Consider the following 23803-nt stretch of genomic DNA (forward strand, 5'->3'; position numbering starts at 1 on the left):
TCAAGATTTCCATGAAATCCTGAACCTTTTTCGCAGAGCATTCATTCAAAATTATAAAAAAAAAAGACCCGACGAATATCATTCAAAGAAACTTCTTAAACAATCTTCTATCATCTTTAATGAAAGGGAGTCTCAAAAACTTATTAATATGAACCCGGGTATTCCGACGGCTAAGGTACTACCGAAGGTACATAAAGAGAATGTACCTATAAGACCCATCATTAATTTCAGAAATAGCCCTATATACGTATAAGACGTCTAGATTTATACACAATTTCTTAAAAAAAACATTATGGATTTGAGGGTAATAGGTCTATTAAGAATTCCAAAGAATTTTGAGATCGTATTAAAGATTTAAACATACAATCGAACCATAAGATATATTCATTCGACATCAAAAATATGTTCTCGAATATTCCAGTATCAAAAACGATAAATCTTGTACAGAATAATCTACTTAAATACAGTAATTTGAGTAGGCAAGAGATAGCCGATTTGATTAATATTTTGGAGTTCCTTGTCGCTAATAATTACTTTACTTTCAACGGTCAAATATATAAACAGGAATGTCTCCCTATGGGGGCCCCAGCTTTCGGGAATTATGGCGGAAATTTATATGGATTTTCTTGAAAATAGCAAAATTAACAACATTAAAGGAATAATAAGCTGGTTGAGATACGTAGATGATATGTTTACAATAATTGACCATGGCATTACTAATGGACAGGAGGTATTAGAACAATTAAACAATATGGATTCACAGATTAAATTTTCTTTTGAAAGTGAAAATAATAAAGCATTAAACTTTCATGACATTACAATTATTAATGACTCTAATAAACTTAGGTTTAATATATTTAGGAAACCTACTCAAATGGCAAACGTAATTAAACAAAATTCCGTACACCCAGCAGCACATAAGAGGGCCTCCTTTTACAGTATGATTTATAGAGCTTATAATATACTCATGTCAGAAGCAGATCGTAAAAATGAATTGGATACTATTTATTTTATAGCAGAAAGAAACGGGTTCAACAGGCAATTTGTAGATAAAATTATTAGCAAAATTGAGAAAAAATCATTTTCCACATTAAGCAAGGATACCAAAAAGAAAGAAGATAGTTACGCCCTTTTTACTTATAGTCACAGTAAAATATACGAAATCACGAATGTTTTCAAGAAACTTAATATGAAAGTTTCTTTTAAAACAACCAATAACAACACTCATCTTTTCTTCAATCAGCACACTATCAATAACGGCAATAGCAAATTTCAGAAATCAGGTATTTACAAATTAAAGTGCCAGTAGTGTCCCGCCAGTTATATTGGACAGACAGGCCACAATTTTAACATAAGGTATAATGAACATGTTAATGCGTCAAAGTACGGCAGATTCTCAGCATTCAGTTCTCATATGGACGATACCAATCGTACATTCACGGGCATACAACAAGACCTTCAAATTCTCCATTTATGTACGAAAGGAAATCTATTGAACATTTTAGAAAACATCCTTATAAATATTGATCAAAAATGCAACCCAATTTATAATCTTAATGAGATATCAAATGATATCAATATACTTTTCGAGGAGTTAATAAATAAATTCTTTTCAAGAAGACGCGTGAGTAATACGTCACCTCACGCCTCTCCCCTTACGTCAAACTCCTCTCAACCTCCCCTCACAATCAGTCCTCAACGACCTTTGAGGACAGCACTCAGTTAGCCTTAGCATTTGAGGTGGAGTGGTCGATGTAGGACGGGCAAGGAGGTAAGTGACTGGATGGGCACTTAGTTCACATTTTAATGGCATTTTATTCTTCAGTTCATTCATATTTTCTTTTTCAGGCCCCTATTGTCAACACACAATCAGATTCAACTAGCATCAGTATAACTCCACCTCCTAATCAAGAAATCTATTATAATGTGGCATCACCACAACACTGTTTTATGTACTATATGCACATAATTTTATTTGCATAGCCACTTACGGTGTTTTATAATTGACAATTCGTTGTTTTGAACAACAGTTTTAACATATGATTTTAATTGGACTTCATGCTTCATATCATGTTCACACTGCACCATTTTAACATTGAAGATTGACAAGACGCTATCACGCCGCGTCACAGGATACAAAGACTTTGCATTCACTTATTTTAATGTGTCCTCACCTAATTTTTAATGTTATGTATTTCTATTTGTGACTGAAGATGTCCTATACGAGGACGAAACATGTTTCACGAGTGTAATTTAATGTAGTCTTTGTAACAAAGATAATTACAGTATTGTAAAGGTGGAATTATAAAATCTAAATTTTCACAAAAAACAGGTGACCATGCAACTGTTCCTGTTCAGGATGATACTAAATTACTGAGGAGATTTAAGATGTCACAGCTGTACCGCCTGACCACAGTGGTCAAAGTAAAATTCAGCAATGTTATTATTGCGATAAGCAGTGAAGTATGATAGACATTTACTAATGTTGAGTGTGTCTTGAATGATAAAATCAACTGGATGGGTTAATAGTGCATGAATTTATCTTTTTTATCCAATTTTGTGGCAGTGTTAACAAAACTTACTGTAATACTTAAAACATTTTTACTTTTTAAAATTATTTTGTTTAAAATTTTGCTTTATGTTGCACTGACCCAGGAAGGTCTTATGGCAACAATGGAACAGGAAAGGCTAGGAGTGGAAAGGAAGTGACCATGGCCTTAAGGTACATCACCATTTGCCTGGAGTAAAAACTGGAAACCACAGAAAGCCATCCCCTGGTCTGCCAACAGCGGGGTTCGAACCAACCATCTCCCGACTGCAAGCTGGCAACTACATGACAGCAAGGCACAATGCTGACAGTGGTGAGTTTGCAAACAATGAGGAGTTATTGGAGTATTTGAACAATTCACCCATTAAGAGTGTTGCCAACTTATATTTTCAAGATCCGCTAAATGCTACTAAAAATCCGCTAAAATTCCGCCAAGAAATCAGATATGAAATAATGAGCGATAAAAATGAGCAATAATAATAATAATAATAATAATAATAATGATGATGATGAAATGGCGTATGGCTTTTAGTGCCGGGAGTGTCCGAGGACAAGTTCGGATCGCCAAATGCAGGTCTTTTGATAAGACGCCCGTAGGTGACCTGCGCGTCGTGATGAGGATGAAATGATGATGAAGACGACACATACACCCAGCCCCCGTGCCAGCGAAATTAACCAATTTAGGTTAAAATTCCCGACCCTGCCGGGAATCGAACATGGGACCCCTGTGACCAAAGGCTGGCACGCTAACCATTTAGCCATGGAGCCAGACATAATAATAATAAAAGTAAATATCTACACTCACCTGATCTTCCGAGTTTCACTGGGACTGGTGAGAGGAATATTCTTAAAAGGTCAATTAGTCGTCCTCATTCACGTCAAAGAGTTCAAAACCGGACTCGTCTGTTACTGTGCTAGTGCTAGGACGTGGATCGTCCGTGCTGCCCCCCTGCCTGTGAGGCGGCGAGCTAACACTTGTAGACGTTTTAGTACGGGGTGCAAACTAGGTGAATCCTCTACCTCAAGGCCCACACACACAGAACAGGTCAGTTCATTAGACGGTCTTTCTTCATAGCAAAAACATAAATAGTTTCATTATCTGTCGTCACTCGTCAACTAAGAGATAAGTAACCTTTTCCCATGCATTACAAATTTATTATACCATGATCTCATAACATCAAATCAAAATAACATGTTTTCCTCATGTGATTGCTAGCTCATGATAAGAAATTCAGAATAGCTCGGAGACAGACTGGAGTAGAAATTAAAAAAAACACACAATAGATAAAACGCTAAATTCCGCTATAATAAATCTAGAATTCCGCCAAAAGATCCGCTGTCCGCTAAATGATATATTTCTCTGCCGAAAGTCTTCTAATTCCGCCAAATTTACAGTTAAAATGAAATAATAAATATGGTAGATCAACCTATTCAATACAAGTAAATAAGAGATGTAGAGATTATGTTCTTATTTAATTAAAAGTGGGAATGGTACCGGTTTTGACCCCAGTCTGGGTCGTCGTCATCAGCCGATTATAACTCGAAAAACAATGCATAAGTAAGAAAGAAGTTAACGGTCAAGTCCACACAATATCAGTTGAAGAGGCGATATAAAAATGACGGGGGTAGCCACTGTAAAATTCAGACGAAGTGGAATGTAAGTCACTTAAAAGAAGTAATGCGTAATCTTCTGAGCATCAGCACGGCACACGCAATGTATGGCACTGTCTCACAGCGTTCACGAAAAGCAGAGAACAGTTAAATGAGCCAGACTGCATACACCGTCAGGCACAAAGTCACAACACAATCCAAATATGAAAATCCGCTAAGTTGGCAACACTGCCCATTAATGGGAACGATTCTGAGAATTATGATTCGGACAGCGACAGTAGGGAGGTTATGGTGAGTACCACACGAGTAAGCACTGCAGTTACATCTGAAAGCTCAGATGATTCCGAACTTATTGATGAAGCAAATGACGTGTATCAAAATTCAATACTCCAAATTCTATGGATGACAGACCAAAACAAAATCAGAAACTACCGTAAGGATAAAAATTAAGACTCTCATTCTTCAAAACCATAAAACATAATATTACACATTCTCTGAAACATACCATGATGAATTCAATGTCTGTACTTCAGCAACATGCAGTACACTTTTTATCGTTTAGGGCACAACAAGAAAGTGTATGAGAATACAATTGAATCCAAAGAAGAGCTTGTCTCTCCGATGCTTGCAGCTGCATGTCTCTACAGCACAAGCCTGGAGTCTTTGAATGTGTATAACAGAATATGGTATGTTGTTGCAGAGTATGCTGAAGCACGAAGATGAATTTTTGAGCAGGTTTCTTTAAAAGGTTACAATTAAACTGACATGTAGTAGTTTTACTATCAACCACCAAAAGATAAACTTTTAGTAGTAACAGGGTATTGCACCCAGTCCACAGGGAACAGTTACATCATGCTTTTTCCTAGGCTTAATTCAGTCAAATTCTATAATCTGAAATTTTGAGAATCACCTCTGCAACAAATGAGCATGTAATTGCATCATCTTTTTAACCATGAGTACCGGGCGAGTTGGCCGTGCGCGTAGAGGCGCGTGGCTGTGAGCTTGCATCCGGGAGATAGTAGGTTCGAATCCCACTATCGGCAGCCCTGAAAATGGTTTTCCGTGGTTTCCCATTTTCACACCAGGCAAATGCTGGGGCTGTACCTTAATTAAGGCCACGGCCGCTTCCTTCCAACTCCTAGGCCTTTCCTATCCCATCGTCGCCATAAGACCTATCTGTGTCGGTGCGACGTAAAGCCCCTAGCAAAAAAAAAAAAAAAAAAATAACCATGAGTAATTACGAAGGTCTATCAAGTATAGACAGGATTTTTGTTCCTGAACATCAACCGTTTGTAGGACTGGCCCTGCGCTTCTGTTATGCTTAGGCTGAACCGTTAGGAGTGGGGAGAACATGTTAGATATTTCCCGCCGTTTAGTCAGTAACGCTCATGATGCCGGAGCAACAGATGCACCCCTTCGCTGCGCAACGCATAATTGAGGCGCTTGGAGCTAGATAATGGTAAGCCACACATTGAGCAATATTGAGATTTGTATGCATTTCATATCTGCTAGAGGATGGCAAGCCACTGGAGGAGTGGTATTTTAAGAAACCAAGAGATGGCAGCACACGCTCTGTTGTTATGTATTGCACCAAGACACAGCACGTTATTCTTGTGCTTTAGTATGGTAAGCCGCAGCAAGATGGCGTCTTGCAGACGAAACAATGTGAGCTGTTGTTTCGATGAAAAAATGCATTTTGGAACCGAGACGGAAGCCGCTTGTCTTGAGAGTGAATCCTTGTGCGATGACAGTGTTGTAGATGTGGATTATCAGCCAAATCCATGTGATATCTCATCAATATCAGAGGTAAGCATCAACACAATGTTATTATGTGGCATGCCATATTATAGCATGTGACAATGAGGATTATCATGACAATGCAGTACGCTGATGATGATGATGATGATGATGATGCTTGTTGTTTAAAGAGGCCTAACATTGAGGTCATCCGCCCCTAATGGTACGAAGTGGAATAAAAGGCCTAACATTGAGGTCATCCGCCCCTAATGGTACGAAGTGAAATAAAGTTCAAAATCATCCACTGACCAAAATTAAAAAAAGTGTCATGAAGAAGGAATGGATGGACATGAACAAACAAAAAAAAAGCAAACAAAAAACAGTGGATCTGACTCAAAAAAAAGACCATAAACAATAGTATTACTGACCAAGGGAGCACATCAAAAGCACAACTCTGAATCGAGGATGCTTGATGTCTAAAGGGGTCCAAAAGCCAGGGAAAAGGCCCCTCAGAATGGTACTTATCCATAGTAAAGTAGAACCATGGTATTTGTCATTTGGGGTACTGATCAAATGTAGTGAAGACTCACGGTGTTCCACACATGATGGTACTACTCACAAGTATTGTACGCCGTACAGGTAACGCAGACCTATGGTGTTCTCACACAATGGCGCGACTCATAGCCAACGCAAACCGATGGGGTTCCTCACTCAGGTGTACTAATCACGGGCGCCGGTATTCCCGTGGTTTTCCTCACATAGTGGGAACTAATCACAGGCAACGCAGACCCACGGTGTCGCTCATATAGTGGTACTAGGCACAGGCAACGCCCAGACCCGTGGTGTTGCTCACATGGGTACGACTCACGGGTACTGGAAACCCACAGTGACCCTCTCTCTGCTGCTACTAAGCACAAACCTACTTTGTATCTAACATAGTGGTACTACTCGCAAGAAAAGGCGACCCATGGTTTTCCCGCGTGATGGTACTTATCAAAAGTAGTGTCATGGTTCTCATACAATCATCCCTTGGTCACCCCTTATCGTCGCCACTCACGACAGGCAGGGGATACCGTGGGTGTATTTTTCGTCTGCATGCCCCACCCACAAGGGGTAGAGTGAAAAAAAAGAAGAAAGAAGGGATCCGTCACTTCGAAAAGTGAAGTAACAGACGAAGGAAGGCAAGGGCTACGGACGGCGTGAAAATGAAAGACTCCCTAGACCTCTAATACCGTCGGGTCGGAAAAGAACAAGAGTTGACCAAGGGAGGTCGGACAGGATAGATGAAAGTGAGGGGCCTGACACAAGGAAATGGAAGCAACACCAGGACTCAGCTAAGGACCCTGTGGTCGCCAACCCACACTCCCAAGTTGAGAGCCCCTTGTAGTCGCCTCTTACAACAGGCAGGGGATACCGTGGGTGTGTTCTACATGTGAGTCACCCACCCACAGTGGGTACAATGCAGTACATGTAGTAATGTAAGATAACTCTAATATTTAATGGAAGTATGAACTATGGGACTATTTCTAAGATATTTATATGAAGCCAAGTAACCAGAAACGACTGTTGAACTAAGATGGGCATCACTAGGTGACTGTTATAGGGGTTATTGTGGCTTGCCATTATATAGCTGTTAAATTGCTGTATTGTTCAGTGTAGTTTCATAGGTTCATGCTATTAGTTTTTTTTTCTTTTTTCTTCCACAAGGATGAAGACTTAGCTCCCGTTTTTATAGAGGTACCATCTCACCTGCTAAGAATGGAAGGCATCGATGGCGGCAGCAAACCCGGAGTTGAGTAAAAAGGCTAAACGTAAACACCGGTGTAATCAGGTATGTACTTAAACATAGCTATTAACCAGAACTAAAAAGTATTAGAAAAATAATTACATTAATTAAATGATAATAATTAATATTATTATTCAGGAGAGCCGGCACAGAATATCGAATTAATATTCAATTAGTAATTCGATATGTTTCATAAATATGTTGTAAGATGGCCATTGTTTATTTTGATTAAGGGTGAAGAGTACTGTACACTGTTCACAGAGACTTCCGTGAAATTAATGTCAAGAAGCATGGCCGTCCTACACAGATATCGTGGATTGCGACCTTAACACCAAAAAATCGTAGGCCCATTCCTATACAGCATAAGAAACTGACTGACATCGTGGACCAGTTTCCCTACATATCTGCAGTGCATCATGGATATTATTTATCTCTGACTCAGTACGAAACCATAGAGCAGGTTGAGGAACCTGAATTGATTGATGGCAGTTTCTTAGATGACGGTGAGAGTGATGTGATCGGTGGTCAGCGACGCCAAATGTTGGCATTGAAACTTTTGTGATAAACAATGACAAGCCACAGAATTATATGTGTTCCTTGTACTTAATGTTTTTTCTACAATGTGCATTAGTTAAAAAGGTTCTATTTCATGTTACAAGAATAGCTAATGTATGTAGTACCTTATCATTCAATAAACATACCTCTTATGTCCATCACCTGATTTATGGAATTTTTTGAACCTTCATATGTCTCTCCTGTAAAATTTCCTCAATGTGGCTTACCATTATCTAGCCCCGAGTGCCTCAATTATAAAATTTCTTGCTCATGAAGGAGTTACAGCGGTGGAAATTTTCCAGATATTGACTGCAGAGTTTGGTGATCAAATATTGTCAAGGACGCGTGCCTTTGCCTGACATAAAATGTTCAAGAAGGACAAGAACGTGTGGAAAATGAGCAACACACTCGCTGTCCATGGACCAGCATTACAGACAAAAACATTTGTGTGGTTAAAGACATTACTGATGACGATCGATGGGCGAGAGTATCAGAAATTGCAGAACAAGTCTGAATCAGTTATGGGAATTAACACGCAATCATCACAATCGACCTACAGTTCTGTAAAGTGAGTTCAAGATGGGTCCCTTGCCTTTTGACCGAAATTCTGAAGTTGAGACATTTGGAAGTCTCAGAGGCTTACAGCAAGGTCTGCGAAAGAAGGTGATGCATTTTTGAGTCGGATCGTCACCTGCGACGAAACATGGGTCCACCACTACACTCCCGAATCCAAACAAGCGAGTAAGGAGTGGTAGAGGAAAGGGAAGGCAGCACCAGTGAAAGCCAAGACTCAACTGTCAGCTGGCAAGGTTCTTGCAACAGTTCTTTTTCGATCAGCAAGGCATTTTGCCGATTGCTTTTTCCACAAGTGACGCACAATCAATGCTCTTTACTACTGCAAGCTGTTGAACAAGGCGAGGGTTGCATATCGCCGCAGAAGACGAGACCAACTGATTTGACAGGTCATCCTCCTCCACAACAATGTGCGGCCCCATATTGCAGCTCTCTCTCCAAGCTACAGGAAATGCATTGGATTTACACTTGATCATCCTCCTTACAGCCCCGACTTATCGCCCTGTGATTTCCATTTGTTCTGGCTGCTTAAAGAAGCTCTAGCAGAGCAACGATTTGATGACGATGAGGGTGTGGAAGACTTCGTGCGCAACTGGCTGGTGACATGGCCCTGTTTTTATTTTTTTTAAATTTTTTTTATACGATGAGGGCATCAAAAAGCTGGCCATACGCTGGGACAAATGCATTTCCAAAGCAGGAAACTATGTGGAAAAATAAACTGTAATTGCCTTGTGTCATTCTATAAATGTCTTTAAATAAAAAATTAAATCCTGTTTATATTTGATTCCCCCTCATAGATATTCTTCCATAACATAACTTAACATAACACACTTCCATAACACAATTTAGGACAACAGGGATAGATGAACTCAGCAAAGGAAAAAACTAGGCAACAAACAACAGAGTTTCCTGTACAATGGAAGACATGAAGTGTAGTATCATAGCTGGCATCAGATCACAATAATGTGCTCAGTGTTTGTAACAAAGAAAGAAAGAAAGAAAGAATGAACGAATGAATTCCTGAAAGGGCACAGACATCCACTCATTAATATTTCTGTATTTCTCTTCGGTACTCTAGAAATATCTAAGTATGTTTGAAATCATTTTAAAAAATCACAGATATCAAATAGTTGATACTAGGCTAAATGATGTCCATACTTCATGGACATTTTAAGAATTAAATTGTTCCACTTTTATCATTACTGTATAATTATTAATTCATTAGATTTATTTAGTGTATGGCTTTTAGTGCCAGAAGTGTCCGACATGTTTGGCTTGCCCGGTGCCGTCTCTCTATTTGACTACCATGCCGACCTGCATGCGAGATGAAGTAGGGACAGAGTGAAACCCAGTGTTAGCACATAGCCTACCCCTGTTGAATAACATCAAGGGACCTGCTCAAGGCTTAACGTCTCCTTCACGCATAAAAATCAACATCAACAGCATCATATGCCCGCACTCCACATGAACACTGCAGCGAGGTTTTGAAATTTAATCCAGGCTTTTGGCACACTATGTAGTAATTACCACCACCACCACCTCTCCTACTCTGCCAGCCAATATTCTGATGGTGATTATTCCCCCACCATCAACGGGACCAGAACCATATAACCTTGGCATCAGACCTCACAGATTTGACGATCATAGCCAACAGGTGGTCATTAGTGCATAAAACTTTACAGCTGCAATATTGTGAAACTAAATGTTTTAAAATACAGCATAGAACTATAATTCTAGAAATTCCACCATGTATGAGTAAGAACAGCCGAACTATTATTAATGTAAAGTGAATTCATACCTTACCTCTTTTGTTTGATCCTTTGAGCCTATCTTCTTGAAAATTTCTGATAACTGCTCATGAGTTACTTTTGAAAGTCTGTGATGTCCTTTACCTTCTCTCTTGGGAAGAGACTTGATGGTATCTTCAGATTTCATTCTCTGAAGAAGAAAGACCCAACAAATATAGCTGATTAAGTACCATAATCTTACTTCTAACAATGGAAGATAGATGCAAGAGGTCAGTGTCAAAATGTTGACCCTTGGTATTATGAGTAATCTAGAGCTTAATATTTCATTATCAGTATAATAAATATTTACAGAAGTATAAAAAAAAAAGATGACTCAACAATACTGAAAGGCAGTACTCTAACTCACTTTCTAAGTCTGTTACAATCATCCCTTTCACTGACTAAAGAAAAATATGTAACAAGTAAAACAGCATTTGAATTAGAAAGACAAGATTAGGAATGAGAAAATTAGAGAAGAAGTAGGAATAGATGATTCTCTCCTCAATAAGATTCAGATATCAAGACTGAAGTGGTTTGGTCACATAAAGAGGATGCCAGTAAACAGAACTGCAAGAAATGAATTTGACCGAAAGGTAGAAGGAAGACGACCCGTGGGAAGGCCACGAAGGAAATGGATAGATTTAGTTAAGAGCGATGTACTGCTGAGAGGTCATGATTGGGACAAGTTGGTGGAGGAAGAATGGTACAAGGACAGGATGAGATGGAGGAGGCTCATATAGCACACCCGGGAAACTGGAGATGGTTAAGGATGATGATGATGATGATTGAATTAGATTTTAACTGCTCTTAAGAAGGGATGTATCTATATGCTAAAATCAATATACATTAACGAAAAGAAAAAAAAAAAATCAAACAAGATATCCATTTTTCCCTTTTCAATCCACCATTCACCTACGTTGTAAACACAAACTTAGAAAATTACTTCTCTGATTGCCGAGAGTAGAATCTCTGCTTGATTGTCCTTACGAGGCTAATACTTCCAGCCTACCATTATGAGTCTTCACTATGAATCTAACTTAGGGTGAACCAGTACGAAGCTAATGTATTAATCCGTAGACAATGGCAATTAGTTTAAACAATTTGTAGGCATAAAAAACATACTCTATAGACATACATACATTATCATTATAGACTGTCATGCCTTTCAGCATTCAGTCTGCAAGCCTCTGTGAATTCACTAAACGTCGCCACAATCCTCGATTTGCAACTAGTGTTGTGGCCTCATTTAGTTCTATACCTCTTATCTTTAAATCATTAGAGACCGAGTCTAACCATCGTCGTCTTGGTCTACCTCTACTTCTCTTACCCTCCATAGCAGAGTCCACTATTCTCCTAGGTAACCTATCCTCCTCCATTCGCCTCACATGAACCCACCACCGAAGCCGGTTTATGCGTACAGCTTCATCTTACAGCTTACTCTATAGAGTAACAAATAAATTACAAGATTGTAAGAAACTGCAAAATGACCTTGACAATGTTGTGGGATGGACAACAGGCAATAGTATGATTATGAACGGTGTTAAAAGTCAGGCTGTGAGTTTCTTTAATAGGTAAGGCCTCTCAGTTTTAATTACTGCATCGATGGGGTGAAAGTTCCTTATGGGGATCACTAAGTATGTACCTATGTTGGGTGACCACATAAATAGGATTGTAAATAGACAGTACAAATATCTGTGCATGGTTATGAAGGTATTTTGGGGTTGTAGTGCTGGTAAGGATGTAAAGGAGAGGATATATAAGTCTCTGGTAAGAACCTAACTAGACTATGTAGAGTCCAGTGTATGGGATCCTCATCAGGATTTGAGAAGTTGGGGGACAAAAAATAAAGGAAAAGTAGCTTGATTTGTTCTTCGTTATTTCCAACAAAAGAGTAGTGTTACAGAAATGCTGCAAAGTTTGGGCTGGGAAGACTTGGGGGGGAATACAGACGAGCTGCTTGGCTATGTGGTATGAGCCGAGCTGTGAGTGGAGAGATGGCGTGGAATGACATTGGTAGGCTAATAAGTTTGAGTGGTGTTTTTAAAAATAGGAAAGATCTCAATATGAAGATAAAGTTGAAATTCAAGAGGACAAATTGGAGCAAATATTAAGTTATAAAAAGAGGACTTAGGGATTGGAAAAGTTTACCAAGGGAGATGGTCAATAAATAAGGGCTGTATTTTTTGGTAATAGCGATAAGCACGAAATTTTTGATATCTTCTTTCCAGCTTTTATATGACCTTGTAGGTACCGTACCGTAACGTATTTTAGCTAAATGAACTCGCGAAATCTGTTTATTACGCGAATCGCGCAAATAATCACGAAATATACCCCACTTGGTAAGAAAAATGCGAAATCGTATCGGAAAAGATCTCCAATAAACGTTTAAATGCTCTTGAGAACTTGACAATACTAGTTTCCTTCTCAGTTGATTGATAGCGCTGTATATTCTCTACACAAATGCACACAAAGCAATGAGCCCTGTGTATCGGAAGTATGTGTATTCAGTTCCGCGACCTCTAAGGCAATCATTAAAATCGATATCTGTTATCGATTACAGCAAATGCCTTGGTCGTAGAAAGATCGGTTGTAGATACAGCAGTGCGCATTATACTCTTTCGCAATGAAAGTTCGCCACTTATGAACCTTTATCAGCAAATGTCCAGCATTTAAGTACAAAAATGCTGAAAACTAAAGTCACAAAATTTTTTCCGAGTGCCGCGGAACACAACAGTGAGGCGTTCTATGTATCTGATGCTGCAAGAAAGATTCTAATGTGTAAGTACTGTAATGTTCGCATTACGTGAAAACGAAGAGATGCGTGCAATAAATATTGTAGAGAATCAGAAACACACAAAAAGAAGAAGAATGAAGCAAATGAACATAATTTTAAGCAGCAAATAACAATCGGCGATACTTTACACATCGCAAAGGAGTTGAAAAGTGATAGAGAGAAATGTGTAACAGACACAACAAAAGCATTCATGCAAGCCAGCATTTCTATAGAAAAATTGGATAATCCTGGCATGACGACATGGATGAATATAAAAGGGAAGATAAATAATACCCACTTTATTATAAAACATGACGATATTAGTAGGCCTATTGTAAATAAATCACACCGAGCTCGATGGCTGCAGTCGCTTGAGTGGAGGCAGTATCCAGTAATCGGGAGATAGTGGGTTCGAGCCCCACTATCGGCAGCCCTGAAGATGGTTTTCCGTGGTTTCCCTTTTTCGCACCAGGCAAATGCCGGGGTTAAGACCACGGCCGCTTCCTTCCAATTCCTAGGCCGTTCCTATACCATCGTCGCCGTAAGACCAATCTGTGTCGGTGCGACGTAAAGCAAAGAGTAAATAAATAAATAAATAAATAAATAAATAAATAAATAAATAAATAAATAAATAAATAAATAAATAAATAAATAAATCGCCTGGTTGAGTTTTAATGTTATTGTTTTTACGTCCCACTAACTACTTTTATGGTTTTCGGAGATGCCGAGATGTCTGAATGTTGTCCCACAGGAGGTTTTTATGCGCCAATAAAACTAGTAACACGGGGCTGACGTATTTAATCACCGGACTGATTGTACCTACCAACTTGGGCTCAGAAAGCGAACGCCTTAACCGTCTGAGTTACTCGTCCCCAGCCGGGCAGCACCAGCATATCCATGAATATCTTCCAGGGAGGGATGTATGGCTTTGCAAAATGCAGTGAAAGCACGTCTGATAGAAGAGAAGAAAGAATACATTGTTACTGAAGTTTTAGGAGGATTTGCACCAAGTGTTCGCAAGTATTATGGTTTCTGACGTCTAATGTGGTCAGCGAGAGGGGCTGCTTTGTTTACAAAAACATACTTTCTGACTGTCGCACAACTCTGAATCCTGATAATGTTGAAACCATGCGTAGTTTCTTACTTTGGAGACAAGTCATTCAAAATGTTAAAACATGTAGAACCAAACCAAACCCCACGGCAATTAACGCCCTGAAAGGGCCTTGGCCTGCCCTGTGACCGCTGATCAGCCTAAAGGCCTGCAGATTACGAGGGGTCGTGTGGTCAGCACGATGCATCCTCTCTGTCATTATTCTGGGCTTTCGAGACCGGGGCCGATATCTCACAGGCAATAGCTCCTCAGTTCTAATCAGGTAGGCTGAATGGACCTCGAACCAGCCCTAAGGTCGAGAAAAAAATCCCTGACGTGGCCGGGAATCGAACCTGGGGCCTCCTGGCGAGAGGCAGGCACGCCACCCCTACACCACGGGACCGGCAAAAACGTGTAGGCTAACTTCTGCCTAACTTCATTTTGAGGTTTCAGTGATTTATATAGGCCTACCGGTATTTATTTCTACAACATTTTGTATATTTGGTTGTTCTAAGGTTTAATAACAATTTAATACATTACAAGTGTTCACTTTAAAACCCCTAATCACAAAATTAGTTAGATTTATCCCATACCATAAGGAATATTTCACAAGAAACATCGATCAGTATGACAATTTATTTCACGAAATACCTACCGAAATAGTGTTAGTTTTAACACCGAAATCAACAGTTTTATTTCACCAAAAAATAAGGCCCTTATCAATAAATTTCCAAACTCTTTGCAATTATTTAAGAATAGTTCAGGTTAAACAACAGATAGGAAATTTGCCACCTGGCCTACTGCCTTAAGTGCAGGTCAGTGGTGATTGACTGATTGATGATAAAATTTAAAGTAGATTTTTATCAAGAACAATACATGGGTAGGATGGCTGAATGTTAGAGTCTTATATTGGGTAGCTGGTCTGGCAACTGTGGACAGTGGTGCTGTCTGCTGTAGCAACTGTAGTGCAAGAAACAGGATGCAATGTGAGCAATGAGCCATGCCTAATGGCATGTTCATAAATGTGACATTTTTTCAATATGTAAATGGTTTCCTATGGCCTCAATTCAAATAGCTTATGTGTTTCTAACAATGTACTAGAGAGGGGGCACTGTGCGATATAAACAAGGAAGATCGTTCCTTTTGCGAGACGAGAAGTATTATCTTTCTAAAGGGTATCTTTGCTTTGTTTAGGAGCCCACACAGAGCAGAGTTGTATTCCTCTCTTATAAATGGGTGTTTAATATATTCAAACCTTGCTCATAGTAACATGCATCTTATTATTTTGATTATTCATATCGCAGGTACGTTAATTCTTGTTTAACGGTTCTTACTAGTACTATTCGACTTGTTGATTATGGCTGATCGATATGCGTCTTTCGCCCCAAACAGCATGAATTAGACGTGTGTCTGTTAGTATGTTCGTGACTATGCCATGATGATAACCGAGTCTCTAATTGATTCCATTTATGTACACTGCATCGTATGGTATTTCGCCATCAAATATATCTGTGCTCCCCGTGTCGACTGGAAGCTCCATTCTCGTCGTATGGGGCATGTGACATGGTGGTTTTGAGTACGGGATTCTTCCGATCTCGTTATATTGTTTGCGTCATGCACTGCTGTCTGGTGTACGAGAGACCTGCAGTTCATGACCAGGTGAGTCACCCTGTAAGGATTGGTGTTGGACTTTATTAACTGGAGCGACCGCTCGTACTGCCTGCCGTATTGGCATATGTGTGCGAGTTCGGGAGTGTGTGCGTGAGTGAGGGGAGTGGAAAGATGATGTACCGGTCAGTTCTATTTTCGTTTTAAATTTAGTTCCTGTACGTTATTTTGTTCTCGGTACAGTATTACTTGTTTTGTCTTGGTCTCTGTCTCGGGCGCTTGCTTGCCCGTGAGGCAGCCATGTTTGGTTACTCTGTGGATCCGTGGTAGTGTCGGCCTCCGGATCCCAAGATAGCGGGTTCAAACCCGGCAGAGGTAGTCAGATTTTTGAAGGGCGGAAAAAAGTCCATTCGATACTCCATGTCGTACGATGTCGGCATGTAAAAGATATCTGGTGATACATTTGGTATTTACCCAACAAAATTCGTTCAATCTCAGCCATAGACGCCCAAGAGAGATCCGGTTTACTCGGTCTGCCATCTAGTGGGCCTAGAGTAAAACGGAACGTCGAAATTGACGAGCAGACAGCCAGATGGCGTCAAATCGAAATGTCTGCACACGGTAGCTGAGGCCATACGATTATTATGATTATTATTATTATTACTTTCATTCTCCTTTGATTTTAAATACACTTCTTTGGTCCAGAGACATTCCTCTCTCTGGCGTGATATTATCTTTCATATTTGTTTTACCTGCCTTTTTTTCTCCATGATGCGGAGAGGCTTTTTCGTAGAGATATGGCTATTGTTGTTCTGTGGATAATGAGCAAAAAGAATATACATGCTTGAAAGAAGTCAATCTCGTAAAAAGAATGACATAACTGGGCCGTGTGAGCTGTATTAATACCTGCACATGATGTAACGAGGTTATATTTGAGGCGGCGAGCTTCTGACAATAGTTATCTGTACCTTGGAGTGTAATAAAGCCGCGCTCACGCTATAATGTTTTGACATCCATTGAATGAGGTATCATTATGTTACAATCCTTTTCCCTTTTTAAGTTGTTGACATCACTATTTTGCTTATCTGTTTCAATTTTACTTGATTAATAAATGTCCATTTAAGTTTTATTCGGATTTTATTGCTGCAGTATTAGAGTGATATCCTTGTTCATCAATAATGAGGGACGTTTTCAGCTCAAGGCTGTGTTTTCCTGGCCTTTCGTAGTCGTGGTCTACGCCTCATTTTTCCTCTACCCTCGTATCATTTTACATCTCACGTTATCGGTAGGGAAGGACGTGGTGCAGCAAGGCGTCAATGGCAAGGAGAGGAAAAGACTGAAAAAATGTGGTGAGATTTCATTTTGTGAATTGTTGAAGAGCAGTTTGAGAGTAAGCTACAAACTTGTAACTTAATAAATGTATTTCATCTATCTATATTATATGTATAAAATAACTTAATAAATGTAATTCATATACAGTGAAACTCTGTTAAGAAGTTTTTCAAGGGACTGCAAAAAACAAACTTCTTAAGCAGGAAACTTCTTAAAAGGGGTAATGCCCAAAAACTTATTCTGTACTTTGAAATACATGTGAAACACACAGCCAACAGATTTCCTTGTTTGTGAACAATACCAAAATAGGCCGATATATAAGAGCTGCTAACAGAAAGCCACAATATAAAAATTTATCATGACAATATTTTTAGAGATAAAGTAAAATAATTGAACATACTGTATTATAAATATATTTGATAAGAGAAGGGAACATATTAAGTTATATAAAAACGTTGCAAGGTTTGCTTATTTTAGCAGGCAGAACCATTTCCTTCCACGCTTTCCTTTCCTCCGCACTTACAGTCTGCTTCGCAACAAATTGTTTTGTAAACGATGCCAGCTCGATTTTTAAAGCGGTCCAGCCACCCGTTTGACGCGGTAAAAGGTACCCTTAATTTGGATGCGGCTTTCTCCTGCACAATAGTCCTACTGAAAGGTGTGTGTAAACTTCGCTGCTGTTTAAACCACATTAGCAGAGCTTGTTCTATTTCATCGTACTTTTCAGATTTAACTTCCTTACAATTTGCTGAAGTATTCCCTGCAGAAGCAGAGATCTCTTCTTTCTTCGCTATAATACCGTTCAAAGTAGACGGCGGCATCCCCAGCTCCTTTGCCAAGGCACACGAGAATGCGTAGATGACGCCACTTTACTTATAATCTCCACTTTGTCTTTTATTGTTAGTGCCATTCGCTTGCTCTTTCCTCTGAGTTGCGCGCTCATTTTCACTTAAAAAAAAAGCTTGTATGTTGATATTACAAGTACAACTAACTTCACCGACTCCTATTCATACTAATTACGACGCTACGCTATGCTTGGCAATCCGTAGCTTATGCTTACAAGAAGCAAAGACAAGACGTGTACTACAGTTTGTTAGCATGTGCTTTCTATCTTCCTCACACCCCTGACACCTACTTCAAGGATAACGGCGGCAAATGGGAAATCTAGCAACTTACTCTTAGAGATTCTTAGAACCTAGGCCTAAATCGCCAAGTTCAGGGCCCTGACTTAGCTTTAGATTAATTATGGCTGAAGATGCTTACAAAGCCTAAGTGAAACGTGTCTTACACTTAAAGATTGTAAAGTATTGGAATTGTGGTTTTTTAATAAATTTGTTTGAAACTTTTACATTCTGTACTCCAATACGGCTATCATAATGAGACTCATAACATGTAACATACCACTTAATCGAACAGCTCGTCTCCTTTCTCCCAAGTCTTCCCAGGCCAAACTTTGCAACATTTTTGTAACGCTACTCTTTTGTCAGAAATCACCCAGAACAAATCGAGTTGCTTTTCTTTGGATTTTTCCAGTTCTTAAATCAAGTATATATATATATTTGCTAGTGGTTTTACTTTACAAAATAAAATATTTATAAAATCCTCCTATCAATACAAGTCAAGTCATCTGTTAGATGAAGCAAAGTATATACATGTTTCAGCCTAATCTCAAGGCCATCTTCAGTAGTATAACAATGATTACATTATAGGTAAAATTAATGGGACCAAACATTGGACTCGGTATGTGGATGATACTTTTATTATCCTGGATTCTCACATTACCGACAGGAACACCGTTCTTGAATTACTTAATAACCTGGATCCACACAAAGTTTATGATAGAATCCGAGAACAACAATTCCCTTAATTATCTCGATTTAACTATTACTCGCAATCAGAATAAAACCATTTCTTTTAATATTTACAGGAAGCCCACTCACACAATAAACACAATCCACCAAACTTCTCTACACCCAGGGACACAGAAGAAGACAGCTTACAATAGTATGATTTTCAGAGCTCTTAATGTTCCCTTATCACGTAAGAATTTTAGAAAGGAAATCAACACCATTTATGCAATAGCCGAAGGTAATGGTTTCAGTAAAGCTTTCGTGAATAAAATTCTCAAATTTAGAAATAAACCCAAGACCACCTTAGAAAAACAACCTTCCCATAAAGAGAAGTTCACCACATTTACCTTTAATAATAATAATATATCCTATTTCAAACATCTTTAAAAAAACACAAGTTAAAAGTAGCTTTCAAGACCGTTCACACCAATACAAAAATGTTTTTTAATTCTCATCCTGTCAACAGCAAAAATTTTTCTAACTCTGGAATATACAAATTAAAATGCCAATCATGTCCTTCAACGTACAGGCCGCAGTTTCAATGTAAGATACTCCGAACATCTTAATGCCCTAAAGTATAATCGCTACTCAGCCATGAGCGAACATGGTAGAGAGAAAAACCATAAATACACAACAATTGATCAACATTTAAAGATCCTGCATTACGAACAGAAAGGTCCCTTACTTAATATACTAGAGAATATATATATATAGATATCGACCAATATAACAATCCCGTCTATAACTTAAATGAAATCAACGAAAAGAAAAATATTTTATTGGAAACCTTTGTCCCGCTCATCTGCGAACAGTTCATTAATAAAAATAAAAAAGAGTTTCACTACCGACATTCTAGAACAAGACCCGCCCTTCCATCAACACCCTCCTTCCGCGAATCACAACGTCCCTCCCTCCCTGCCCCTCCCCCTCCCCCGCCATTACCCCTCCCAACCACATCGACACAGATACACAGTAAGCCACACACAGGCTTAGTTGTCAATGTGACTTGAGACCGACAAGGTCATCTCCGTTCGAGACAACAACTTTTAGTTACAAGTAAGTCATATGAGTTTTCTTTTCGTACATTATTTTTAACTTGTTCTTCATCCACTCATATATTCCTTTTTTCTCATTACAGATGTTATACACGTTTTATTCCTCAGCATAATGTTTTTATTTAACAGTCAGCAAGATCTATTAGACGAGAGGACTTTGTACCTCAATGTGCTTTTAACTCACTAATCATGATCACTGTCACTTCACGTCATTACGATTTTTAATTTGTTCGTATATCATGTAATCATTGTTATACTACTGAAGATGGCCTTGAGATTAGGCTGAAACATGTATAGACTTTGCTTCATCTAACAGATGACTTGACTTGTATTGATAGGAGGATTTTATAAATATTTTATTTTGTAAAGTGATAATCGTCAATACGGAATGAGATTCATAACTTGCAGTGGTTTTACGTCGCACCGACACAGATAGGTCTTATGGCGACGATGGGACAGGGAGGGGCTAGGAGTGGGAAGGAAGCGGCCGTGGCCTTAATTAAGGTACAGCCCCAGCATTTGCCTGGTGTGAAAATGGGAAACCACGGAAAACCATTTACAGGGCTGCCGAGAGTGGGGTTCGAGCCTACTATCTCCTGAATACTGGCCGCACTTGAGCGACTGCAGCTATCAAACTCTGTTCTTATACATTTTTACCGTATCGGCTATGATAACAGAGATATTCATGTATTTGTATTTCTGTTGCTAAGCCACTATCAACGTCGAGCCACCAGAAAATGGGTAAACAGAATTGAATGAAAATCGGTATGCAGAGTCAGGGAATAACATTCTAGGCTATAAACAAGTTTATTCACACTGAATGAAATGGTAGTTTAGGGGAAGGAACCTAAAATTTTATGTTTAAATACCTATGTTATGGGTCCTATCGAAAATTACTACACAACAAAAGTTACAGAGAATACATTTTCCGATCATTTATGTTTTATTCAGTTTTACCATACCGGTACCGACTATGATAAGAGTGGTATTTCAGAGTCGGAAGAAAACTAAATGTGAAGGCCTACAATCAACAATAACATTACATTGACTATTGTTGCGATGTTCTTTGCACCTTATGCTACAACTCATCTCCGATAGATGGGGTTACTACTGTGTACCGAGTATAACAACCTGCCTGAATATTGGCAGGAAATAGCTGGGGAGTTAGATAACTTTCTTCTTTAGCATGCCATCCTTCTGGTTCATACATTTTCTTATAATGTTGGTACATAACACACTGGTTCATCATAGTATTCCAGCTGTTCAACCCCTACTCTGAGGCACTTATTGGAATGAGCAGTGTGCAAACTTAATGAAATAATGGCAGGGGAGTGTTCACAGCTGTCTGTGGCCTGGTCATTCCAGCTCTGGAACCTTGGACTGTTAGATCAGCAGCAGAGTACTGATTTAGATGTTGATTCCATTGGGAACCTGAAATATTGGTCCCGAATGAGTAAATTTATAATAGTTATAATGTCCAATAACGGACCAACTATATTGGTATTGTAGCATAGTACTATTCATTAAAAGTGAGGAAATGTGCGGCTTTTCAGTTGATCGAGAATTTCATATGATGGCATTGGTTTAATGGCAACATTTCTACAGACATCATTGTAATGACCTATGTTGATTTCAGCTGGGAAAACCACAAAGGCAGTCTTTTTGAGGATATAAAAAAGGCAGGTGGAAAGTAAGTGACTGCCATTATAATGAAAACTGCAAGAGGGTCTACCATTACAATGAAAATTCAACCCAGGCTTCACATGAGACTTCCTCAACACATTTCTGGGGTAACGTTAAGTTATGCAATTCAATACAATCTTGCTGGTGTACACTACTAGACCTAGAATTGTGTACGTAGAATTCTGTAGCGAAGCACGGGTACATCAGCTAGTATTTGAATAAATGTCTGTTATAGCGAGAATGCATAATGGCAAAAAATTTACTCGCTACAGCGAATCATCATTATATTCGATCTCCAGTAAAAGTTGGGGGAAAACCCACACACATTAAAACAGGTATGGAATGGCTATCCGTTTGTTCGCAGATTTCCATACTATGGCTTACTCGTAAACATTTACAGTTAGATACAAAAGTTGAAAACTAGAAAAGCAGTTGGAATTGATAAGATTTCTGGGGATATACTAAAAGCAATGGGTTGGGATATAGTACCATATCTGAAATACTTATTTGAGTATTGTTTGGTTGAAGGAGCTATACCAAATGAATGGACAGTTGCTATAGTAGCCCCTGTGTATAAAGGAAAGGGTGATAGACATAAAGCTGAAAATTACAGGGCAGTCAGTTTAACATGCATAGCATGTAACCTTTGGGAAAGCATTCTTTCTGATTATATTAGACATGTTTGCAAAATTAATAACTGGTTTGACAGAAGGCAGTTTGGGCTTAAGAAAGGTTATTCCGCTGAAGCTCAGCTTGTAGGATTTCAGCAAGATATAGCAGATATCCTGGATTCAGGAGATCAAATGGACTGCATTGCGATTCACCTATTTAAGGCATTTGATAGGGTAGATCATGGAAGACAACTGGCAAAAATGAGTGCATTGGACTAGAAAACAGAGTGACTGAATGGGTGGCTATATTTCTAGAAAACAGAACAACACAGAGAATAAGAGTAGGCGAAGGTTTCTCTGACCCTGTAATAATTCCTCAAGGCAGTATTATTGGACCTTTATGTTTTCTTATATATTCTTATATGTATATATCAATGATATGTAAAGAAGTGGAATCAGAGATAAGGCTGTTTGCAGATGACATTCTGTACAGAGTAATAAGTTACAAGATTGTGAGCGGCTGCAGGGTGACCTCGATAGTGTTGTGAGATGGACGGTGGGCAATGGTATGATGATAAACGGGGTTAAAAGTCAGGTTGTGATTTTCACAAATAGGAAAAGTCCTCTCAGTTTTAATTACTGCACTCATGGGGTGATCATTGTTAAGTACCTAGGTGTTAATATAAGAAAAGATCTTCATTGGGGTAATCACATAAATATGATTGATAATAAAGGGTACAGATCTCTGCACAGGGTTTTGAGAGTATTTAGGGGTTGTAGTAAGAATGTAAAGGAGAAGGCATATACGTCTCTGGTAAGACCCCAACTAGAGTATGGTTCCAGTGTATGGAACCATCACCAGGATTACTTGATTTAAGAACTGGAAAAATCCAAAGAAAAGCAACTCGATTTGTTCTGGGTGATTTCTGACAAAAGAGTAGCGTTACAAAAATGTTGCAAAGTTTGGCCTGGGAAGACTTGGGAGAAAGGAGACAAGCTGTTCGATTAAGTGGTATGTTACATGTTATGAGTCTCATTATGATAGCCGTATTGGAGTACAGAATGTAAAAGTTTCAAACAAATTTATTAAAAAACCACAATTCCAATACTTTACAATCTTTAAGTCTAAGACACGTTTCACTTAGGCTTTGTAAGCATCTTCAGCCATAATTAATCTAAAGCTAAGTCAGGGCCCTGAACTTGG

At 38.9% G+C, this 23803-nt stretch overlaps 1 protein-coding gene and 1 long non-coding RNA gene across 2 annotated transcripts in view; one reads left to right on the forward strand and one right to left on the reverse strand.

The window, feature by feature from the left end:
- Nucleotides 1-23803, reverse strand: part of msps (msps cytoskeleton-associated protein 5) — a 414143-nt gene that overhangs the window by 28125 nt on the left and 362215 nt on the right. The window contains exon 31 of the mRNA XM_068226728.1: nucleotides 10614-10748. Coding sequence (XP_068082829.1) covers nucleotides 10614-10748 — 135 coding nt within the window. The remainder of the gene's footprint in view (nucleotides 1-10613; nucleotides 10749-23803) is intronic.
- On the forward strand, nucleotides 2121-8302 carry LOC136866412 (uncharacterized). The gene is made up of 3 exons (XR_010859542.2): nucleotides 2121-2861; nucleotides 7604-7727; nucleotides 7944-8302. It is a non-coding gene; the product is annotated as an uncharacterized lncRNA (long non-coding RNA).

Source organism: Anabrus simplex, chromosome 3 (genome assembly GCF_040414725.1).
Source record: "Anabrus simplex isolate iqAnaSimp1 chromosome 3, ASM4041472v1, whole genome shotgun sequence".
Classification (NCBI taxonomy): Eukaryota; Metazoa; Arthropoda; class Insecta; order Orthoptera; family Tettigoniidae; genus Anabrus; species Anabrus simplex.